At 57.3% G+C, this 9,952-nt stretch overlaps 1 protein-coding gene across 7 annotated transcripts in view; it reads right to left on the minus strand.

Moving 5' to 3' along the window:
* The window catches only part of MYO1D (myosin ID), a 157,944-nt gene extending 157,118 nt beyond the window's left edge, over positions 1-826 (minus strand). For all 7 annotated transcript variants that reach the window (XR_011005782.1, XR_011005783.1, XM_068212158.1 and 4 more), the window contains exon 1: positions 643-826. Coding sequence is in view for 5 of the 7 variants with exons in the window: in XM_068212158.1 (XP_068068259.1) it covers positions 643-737 (95 nt within the window). In the remaining 2 variants the exon portion in view is untranslated. The remainder of the gene's footprint in view (positions 1-642) is intronic.
* Positions 827-9,952: the final 9,126 nt, after the last annotated feature.

Raw genomic sequence — 9,952 nt, forward strand, 5'->3', positions numbered from 1 at the left:
GTGACTTTTATTGCTCTTTTTCTTTCTCTCCAAAGCAACTTTGCAGAATGTCAGCGTAGGCGAGAAACCCGGCAGAGGGGAGAGGGACAGGCTGCCCAGAGCAGCTGGGATGCCCCTGGATCCCTGGAAGTGTCCAAGGCCAGGCTGCAGGGGGCTCGGGGACACCTGAGAGAGTGGAAGGTGTCCCTGCCATGGCAGGGGTGGCACTGGATGGGCTTTAAGGTCCCTTCCAACCCACCCCACCCCACCCTGTGTGCCTGTGATATAGGGGAAGAACAACATAGTGTTTAAAAGTAAAGTCCTTCAGGTCCCTTCGCTCCTAAACCATTCCATGGTCCCATGAGGGAGGTGGGCACTGAGGCAGGTGACTCCGGAGCGAGATTTTCCTGAGGGGGGACTGAGAGCCGCCGCAGCCCCCAGGGCTTGGTGCACCCTGAGCACGCTCATCTTTACCCGGCTCTTCCATTCCGTAGAAAAATCCACACTTTGGTGCGGGTTCGCTCCGTCGGGGAGGGGCAGCAGGCGGAGGAGGCTCAGGGAGGGTTTCGGTTCCCTCACACTCCATCCCAAGCGGGCCGTGTGTGAGGGGAAGACCCGCCGAGCCCCGGGGCGGTGGGGCCGCGCCGCCCGCCCCTCACTCACCGCAGCCGGAGGTTCGCCATGAACTCGGGCATGGTGACGGCGTCCATCAGCACGAAGTCGGCTTTGCCGAACTCCAAACTCTCCTGCTCTGCCATGGCGGCCACTGGGACGGCCGGGAGCGGGGTGGGGGCCGAGGCAGGAGCGGGACCGGGACGGGACCGGGACGGGACCGGGATGGCTCCCGCCGCTCCCCGGCCGGGGGGTGTGGGGGTGTCACCTGCGGCGGGGCGGGGCCGCGGCCGGGAGGCGGCTCCGCGCGGCGCCCCCTGGCGGCCGCAGCGGGCACGGCGCTCCCGGGGCGGGGCGGGGCGGGAGCGCCCCCTGGCGGCGGGAGCCGCGCGCTGCAGGCGGGGATCGCGGCACGGCGAGGGGAGAACCCCGGGAAAGGGCACCGGGAACTCCGGGACAGCGGGAGCTCCGGGATGGGCCATGTGTGCCCTGGAGCAGCGGCTGTGCCGCCCGGGCCGGGGGATCCCCGGGACAGCGGGAGCTCCGGGATGGGCCATGTGTGCCCTGGAGCAGCGGCTGTGCCGCCCGGGCCGGGGGATCCCCGGGACAGCGGGAGCTCCGGGATGGGCCATGTGTGCCCTGGAGCAGCGGCTGTGCCATGTGTGCCCTGGAGCAGCGGCTGTGCTGCCTGGGCCGGGGGATCCCCGGGACAGCGGGACCGGGAGCTCCGGGATGGGCCATGTGTGCCCTGGAGCAGCGGCTGTGCCGCCCGGGCCGGGGGATCCCCGGGACAGCGGCACCGGGATCTCCGGGATGGGCCATGTGTGCCCTGGAGCAGCGGCTGTGCCGCCCGGGCCGGGGGATCCCCGGGACAGCGGCACCGGGATCTCCGGGATGGGCCATGTGTGCCCTGGAGCAGCGGCTGTGCTGCCCGGGGTGTCCTTCCCTCACACCACAAATATTGGGTTCTCTCTACCCCCTGCCGGGACAGGGGGGAGAAAGCAGATCCTGCACCCAAGGGAAACCCCACCCCATGATCCCGCTCAGCAGGGTCAGTCCCGCTCCCACCCCCCTGGGTGCAGCCCCAGACCCTGCTCACACCGGTGTTTACTGAAACCGCAGAACCCCCCCAGATTAATGCAGAATAAACCACACAATAAATCCCCTTGCACCACCCGGGCACCCCAGAACCAGAACCAGCCCTGGGCTGCTTCCATTGCTCCGCACACGGGAGAGCCCCAGGGTGAGAGGCTGCAGGGTGCTCCAGGGAAGGGAGGATGTGATTGAGAGGGGAACAATTCCTTCCCGGGGTGGATCCTGGACCCAGGAGAAGCCCCTCTCCAACACAGCGTGCGAAGGGGTCACATCCTGCACCTGAGAGACCCCTTCACCACAGCACAGGGTGCTAAGGGGCTGCGTTCTGCACCTGAAAAGACCTCCAGGATGAGGGGCTGCAGGGTGCTGTCCCCCCCGGAGGAATCTTCCTTCCTGGGTGTACCCTGCACCCAGGACAGCCCCCCACACCCCCCGCACAGGCTGCTAAGGGGTCACATTCTTCATCTGGAGAGACTCCCCCTCCCCAGCTCAGAGGCAGGCCCTGCACTGGATGTGCTACAGGGCCACATCCTGCACCCTACGGAATCTCCACCCCAGAGCAGGGCTGGATCTTGCACTCAGGGGACACCTTTTCCTTCCCTCCAGGACAGATCCTGCACCCCAGGACCCCCCACCCTTCTCCACAGTGTCCTGCAGGGACACCCAGCCCCACCCCATATCCTGCAGGAAAAGATGCTGCACCCCAGGAACCTGCCACAAACTCCCTGCAGGGTGGGGGGCTGCACCCAAGGGACCCCCCCCACCTCAAAAACTCACCCTCCTGAGGATGGGGCCACGTCCAGAGCACACTGACCCCTTTTTGCTGTGCCCTGGTGCCACAAACACCACAGAACAGGGTTCTGCACTGAGACCCCTGCCAGGACACGGGGGAGAAGGCAGGGTGTTTGTGGAGGGTTCCTGCCCCCAGCATCCCCGGGTGCCCCCCAAGACCCTGCTCACCCTGGTGCTTGGTGAAACCCTGGAACGCCCTCAAATTAATGCAGAATAAACCACACAAAAAGTCCCCCCAGATCCAGCACTGAGGGCTAATTTCATTAATGATACTAATTAGGGCAATGGGGCTGTCAGGGGACCTAGGAGCAAATACAGCCTCACCTAAAAGAATTTTGGGTAAGAATGGCTAGTTTGAGTGTAGGAGACAGGGTGCAGGTGTGAGGTTCGTGGCCATCCCTGTTCTTGTCTCCATCCCTGTGTCCATCTCCATCCCCACCCGTGCAGCTGCGTGGGTGCCCTCCCCTCCCAGCTGCAGGCAATGATCCCTCCTGGTTATAGGCAGCAGATCCCAGCTCCCCCTCTGCTCCTGGGGCAGGGCAAGACTGGAGGAGCTCTCAGAGGTGAGCTGTGAAGAAAACTCTCCTAAAATGCCTTATTTGCACTTTGCTTTTCTTATGTGTGCCTAGTTTTGCAGAGGGGGTGGTTTCTGGCCTTGTTTATGCAATGTGCAGCATGGCTTTGGTGTTATTCTAAGTGCCCAATTTGCTAATTAGTGTCCTAGCAAGGACAGGGTAAAGGCAGCAGTGTGTTCAGCCCCTGCTTGGCTCTCTCTCAGCAGAGGTTTTGCAGCCACAGGAGGCGTGTGTGACCCCAGACCCGAGTGTGGGCAGCAGCGATGGAGCCAGGACCCCCTGCCCTCTGCAGCCCCTTAGGTCCTTCTGCCCTCCCTGAGCCCCCGCAGGCAGCAGAGGGATGTGCCTGGCAGAGCCTCCACTGCCTCCGCCTCCACAGGCAGAAGAAGAAAGTGGCTTATTCAGCCCATATCTGCAGGCTCCTAAACCGGGTGAGTCCCAGCTGGGCTGGGCTGCAGGCTCCTGCTCCCTGAGTTCCACCTGCTCATCCGTGTGTCCCAGGCTGTGGTGGCTGAGCAGGGCTCAGGGATGGTGTTGCCATCCCTGGAGGGCTTTAAAAGATGGGTGGGTGAGGTGGGTTAATGATGGCCTTGGTAGTGCTGGGGGAATGTTTGGATTTGATCTTTATGGGTTCTTCCAACCGGAATGATTCCATGGTCCCAAACTGAAGCTGGGGCTGGGCTGTGCCTGCTCTGCTGATGCTGCTGGTTGCTCTCCCCACAGACGTGTTCCACGGGGGATTCTTGCCTGGTGGCTTCCATGCTGGCCTGGCTAGGCAGTCCCCAGCTCCTCGTGGACGTGGCCCTGGAGGCCTCCCGGCTGTCCCGCTATGGCAGAAGGAGCCACCTTGGCCACCGTGAAGTTCTGCTGGCCACGAAACTGGTGCTGCTGCGTGAGCTCTACAAGCCTCCTCCAGGATCTTGAGCCATGAGCTGAGGCAGGATGGGACAGTCTTTGTAGTATTTTAATGTGGTTTTGGTAAATAAAGTATTTTTTGGCATTGTTTAATGGAGCCTCCTCCCTGGGCTGGCACTGCCAGCACGGAGAGCAGCAGGTGTTGGGCTTGGTACCTGCGTGCCCCAGGAAGGGGAGCAGCACGGGGGTGGGCACACACACCTGCCTCAAGAAACACTCACAGGGCAGCCTCTTGGCTCTGTCAGCCCTGGCTGCCTGGGGTGGGGGGGGCTGTTGGGCAGCTGGGTGCATCTTTTCACCCTATTTGGCCAAGAAAAGCAGAAGGAGGAAAGGGGGATGTCACTCTTGGAGGCAGCAGCATTCCTGGTGATGCTGTGCCAGCACCTGGCACTGAATGACCCATTTTGTTTCCAGGCTCTCCACGGAGCCCCTGCACGTACCAGTCCTAGGGCTGTCTCTGGGTTCTCCAGCTTCCTGCCTTCAGCTCCAAATCCTCCCATGGGCAGGGTACATGGCAATGCCCAGCTGCCTGCCTCCCCAGAGGGGGTTCTCAGTCCCCGTGAAGTGCCAACAGCTCCTGGCAGCACTGGGATGCCCTCCCTTGGGGCAGCCTTTCCAGCTGCTGAGCTTGCCCTCCCAGGACAGGCACGAGGCTGGGAAAGGGATGGATCCTTCCCCAGGGATTGGGCCTTGTAACACTGGCATGAGCTGAACTGGGCTTTGGGGGGGCTTGCCTGACCATGTGGTGACACATCTGGGACAGAGGCACTCCAGTGCCACCCACACAGGTACTGGTGGGAAGCAGCTCCTGGCTGCAGCTGTTGGTAGCTCTGGCTGTGTCCCGAGCTGCTCCTGTTTGCTCTCTCTGCTCTCCTGGGTGTACCCAAGACCTGTGCAGTGCTTGGACTGTCACTTACCAGTGCCTTTGGCTGTTTCCCTGGTAAATACCAGGATAACAGCTGCCCTCAAGGAGCAATTCCTGCCCAAAGACTGAGGGTTGAGTTTTGGTGTCCCTGCTGCCTGCACTGCCCCGTTGTCACACTGCCTGCTGACGAGCTTTCAGCTCAGTCTCTGTTCTGGCAGCCCTGACTCTTTAGGCTGATTAGGACTGGCTCAAATCTATGGATTTGGGGCCAAATCCTATAGGGAAGTCCTAGCCTTTGTAGAAATAAGAGCTGTAGCTGAACCTGAGGATGTGCCCAGGCTCCTGCCAAGGCTGGTTTTACCTCCAGCATTCCTGGCTGGAGTCTGTTCGACCTGCCCCAAAAGCTCAGGGAGGTGAAGGGGAGGGTTCCACGCCCTCTGATACATCTGGCTGGGAGCTTCTCCTGTTGGTGTTTTCTCTTGTGCTACAGTAAGGAAAAACCAAGAAGAGCATTCATTCAGTCTTGTCCCTGCAGACAGCCTGGAGCTGTTGCCCTCTTCCTTCTCTCCTCTTTATTTCTGTATTCAGAGCCTCAGCTGCTGCTGGGAGGATGACCCTGGAGCTGCTCTTGTGCAGTGTGGCTGTCTGGCTTCTTAACCCCTGTGGTAATTGTGTGTGGGATCACTGCCTGGAAGGGAAACTGAGCCTGGTGCCATCCCCAGCTCTCAGGGGAAGCAGCTGGAGCAGAGGAGCTGCTGGGACAGATCAGCAGGACAGGAGATTTGGTGTTATCAATGGACCTTTTCCTGCCCAAAAACTTGTAGATCAACTGGACTCTAGAGAAGCAAAATATTGGGTGGCATGGGTTGCCCACAGCAGCTGTGGCTGCCCCAGCCCTGGAAGTGTCCAAGGCCAGGTTGGACAGGGCTTGGAGCAACCTGGGATGGTGGAAGGTGTCCCTGCCCATGGCAGGGGGTGGCACTGGGTGGGCTTTAAAGGCCCTTCCAACCCAAACCCTGCTGGGGTTCTGTGGCGTCTCAGGTGCATCTCTGTTCTTACTTTGCCTCACCACTGACTCAGTGGAACCCCAGCTCTCTGGAATCTATTCTTCAGTATCTTTATTTGGTCTTTTGTTCCTGTTTATCTTGTCTTTCCTTCCCCACACAACCCCTGCCTCTCCCCTTTATTTTATCCTGATAGTCCTGCTGAGTTTGGAATTGAGAGTTCTTGTGTAAGAAACATCCCGTCCCCATCCTTGGGAGGATTTGGAAGCCCTGTGGATGTGGCACTTGGGGACATGGGTCAGTGGTGGCCTTGGCAGTGCCATGGAGAAGGATTGGACCTGATGCTCTCAGAGGGCTTTTGTGACCTTAATGTTGCTAAATAGGGATCTGAAGCACAAGATGAATCGAGTGACCTCTCAAAAGATTTTCTGGAGTCCAGTTTGGGGGAAGAGGGAAATGGGGTCGGTGGAGCACAAATTCCTTATGAATGGGCAGCCCCTGTGCCAGACCCCCACAAAAGCCTGTATTTGTTGTTTCTTTAGCACTTGCACTTTCTGCTCAAAATTTCAACTTCCTCCTCCAACCTATGGGAAACACCTGGATGCAAATCCTGGGTTAAAAAACTGAAAGTGATGATTTATTCCCAGAGGGGAAGTGCCTGTTGAGGCTGCACACACCATGTGGATACCCTTCAAAGAACTGCTTTCATTTGTCACCCCAAAAGGCAGCTTTGGCAGAAGCAGGAGGATGAACCCACAAGCAGCTGGACCTGAAAGGGCTTTTCAGGATGATTTTTGTTGTTGTTTTTGTTGATTTCTCTGATTATCTTTTTTAGCTCTGTTGACAGTAGAAGACAGAAGCCCAGATAGGCTGAGGAAATGGGAGGGTTAAACACAAACATGGTGTTTTTATCAGTCTGTGGATCCAGAATCAACCAACAAAGACTTCTCTCCTTTGGGAGCCCTGGAGGAGGACCAGGGCTCTCACAGTTTGCTGTCCTCAAGGGTGGACTTGTGCCATTCCTGTTGCCTGTGCTCAGGATGGTGTTGGCCTTTCCAAAACGTGGATCTGAACCCAAACCAATCTTCATCTGCAGGACAACTGTGGGATTTACAGCTTTGGCTGGAGACTTTGTAGTACGTGATCCTAAAAGCTTTTGGGAAACAAGGAGTGGAGCTGCTTTGTGCAAAATGGAGGAAAAGCCCGGTAAAAGCTGCTGCTGCTTGTCCCACGGGTAGGAGGGATGAGCAGGTGTCCTCTCTCTGGGGTGCTGCCAGTGATGAACTGAAAATGGGCTGTGGAGAGCATCCCTGTGCCCGGCAGGACACCAGCCAGGTGTCCAAATCCTCAGAGGATTTGCTGTTAGGTACTGGACTGAGTTTTATCTGATCCCAAAAAACAGGGGGGCAGGGTTGGGGCTGGGTTTGCTCTGGGACCCAGAGCAGGTCAGCGTGGGAGGTGTGTGCTGGCCATGTGCCAGCTCCAGGTGTGGCACAGAGCCAAAAGGCCACTGAGGACACCAAAAGGGACATGGCTGATACCCAGACAAAAGAAATCAGAGCCTGGCTCAGCCAGGGATCCCCATCCCCGTTGTTGTGGTGCCCAAAGGAGGGGCCCTGGGGGCTCCAGCATCCCCCCACCTCTGATGGCTGCAATCCCCCCAGACCAGGCTCAGGGGCTGGTGGGAGTGAGTGTGGCCCTGCAGCTCTGTCCAGGCTGGGCACACGATGGCAGCTCTGTGCCTGAGTGCAGGAAGGACATCCGCCACTAGGGCCACCCTGCTGGTTCTGGGCACCTCAAATCACAACTCTGGATCACAGCCGAGGCTTGCACAGGCATCTCTGGGACAGAGCTTCTGCCTGGGACAGGAGGATGGAAATGAGGACAAAACAGACAAACACTGAGATTTCTCTGGAAAATGCTCTGAGGGCTGGAGCTCCTCTGCTCTGGAGGCAGCTGGGAGAGATGAGGCTGTTGAGCCAGCCCAGAGCAGCTGTGGCTGCCCCAGCCCTGGAAGTGTCCAAGGCCAGGTTGGACAGGGCTTGGAGCAACCTGGGGTAGTGGAAGGTGGGAAAGCCCACTGGATGGGCTTTAAGATCCCTTCCACCCCAAACCATTCTGGGATTTTATCAGGTTGTTCTCTGATCCTTTAACTGCTTATCTGCCAGGTCTCTCTTTAAAAACATGAATTTTGCTTTTGGTGATTTATATTTATTCTTCTTACTCAGCTTCCTCTGGTATTTTTTATATTTCATGAGGCAGGGCCTCTTCCTCCTTTCCACAATTCCCCAGCTGGTGAATGGCTCCGTGGGCTGTCCCAGCAGTAACTGTTTGTGAGGGGGTAACTGTGCCCTTCCCTCTTCTCTATTTTTTCAAAAAGGGAAGCAATAAAGAAAATTAGACAACACACCAAAATTTCCAGCCCAACACACACACATTGCTGCTGTGGTCTCGAGCCAAGGAGGAGGATGTCCAACTGTAAACAAACTAAATATTCACTTCCCAGGCTTTTTGTAATTAAAGTGGATACGGTGTTTTCTTTTATGGAGTTTTCCAGGAAGTTTTATGAAGACCAAAATGAGACTTCCCAAGACTGTGATGTGACTGCACAAATACATGAACATTTACAGTGGGAAAACATTAACATCCCCTCTAAGGTCAGCGTGTGCAGAGCCAGACACCCTGCAAAGGAACCCAGATGAAGCAGAGTCCTCAAGGCCTTTGCTTCTCATAAGGGGAAATCTTTCCCAAAGCTGTTCCTGAGAATCCTCTTGAGGATGTTTTTCATCCTGGGAGAGGAGGGTGGAGGAGCCCGAGGCAGCATGAAGGGTTGTGGGGCTGGCCTGTCCCTCAGCAGCATCCAACAGCTTCGTTTCCTCTCCGGGAAGGAATTGCCCCACGGCAAATCTTCACTGTAAGCCGCTTCTATTTACATCCAGGCCTGTGATTCCCCAGGCTGAAGAGGGCTGGGAATGCAGCCAAAACCACTAGACTCAGTTGAACAGAAGGGAAACATCTTGAGATGTTCACCAGGTCTGACTGCAGCTGATTCTGCAGCTTCCTGGATAAAAACCTATCCCTGCTCTCCTGGAGATGTGGTGCTGAGCCATGCCAGCTCAAACCAGCACAAACAGGCTGCTCAGGAGAAAAGGGCTCTAGGCAGACCTTAGAAACTCTTTCCAGTGCCTAAGGGGGCTCCAAGAAAACTGGAGAGGGACTTTGGACAAGGGCATCCCCCTGCCACAGGGCAGGGTCAGGTGGGATATTGGGATAAATTGTTCCCTGTGAGAGTGGGCAGGCCCTGGCACAGGGTGTCCAGAGCATCTGTGGCTGCCCCTGGATCCCTGGAAGTGTCCAAGGCCAGGTTGGACGGGGCTTGAAGCAACCTGGGATAGTGGAAGGTGTCCCTGTCCACCCCCTCCAGGTGGTGGCACTGGATCATCTTTCAGGTCCCTTTCAACCCACACCATTCTGGGATTCTATGACAAGAGATGGAAGACCAGGCTGATCCCTGAAATCTCTGGCTTCACAGCACAGTCTTGAGAAGTTCTTACCGTGCATAAAATCCACTACAATTCCTTAAAGAAACAAAAAGGAAGTTTTTATGGTGTGAAGATCTTTGCCAACACTCACCCAGCTCCATGGTCCCTCCTCAGTGTCCCCAGCACGGTTCTTCATCCTTCCCCAGCTGCAGTGGGCCTGAGGCAGCCCAGCAGTGCTGCTCCTGCATCCAGGCAGCTGGAAAATCACAGGGATGGGAGCAAACCCCTTCTCCAAACATCCACTCTCGGAGAGGAGAATCCAGTTCCAGGCCGAGGGCAGTTTTCACCTGCCTGGGGCCATGAGACTGCTGGGAAGAGCAGCAGAGAAGCAGAGCAAGCAGAGCTGGAGGGCTGCCTGGAGCAATTTCTGCTCACCCTGATGCAATGCAGGGTAAGTGCAGCTTAAACCCCTCATGATGGATGTTTGTTTGATTTGTGCTCTTCCCTCCTGAAACTGCCGCTGACGGAACCCCGGCACAGCGGCTCTGTCCTGGCCCAGGGCTGTGTTTACACTCAGCCAGTCCCCAAAGTCTGATTAAAGCTCTCACTGCAGCCTCACTCTGTGATTCCTCG

Source organism: Anomalospiza imberbis, chromosome 22, assembly GCF_031753505.1.
Source record: "Anomalospiza imberbis isolate Cuckoo-Finch-1a 21T00152 chromosome 22, ASM3175350v1, whole genome shotgun sequence".
Classification (NCBI taxonomy): Eukaryota; Metazoa; Chordata; class Aves; order Passeriformes; family Viduidae; genus Anomalospiza; species Anomalospiza imberbis.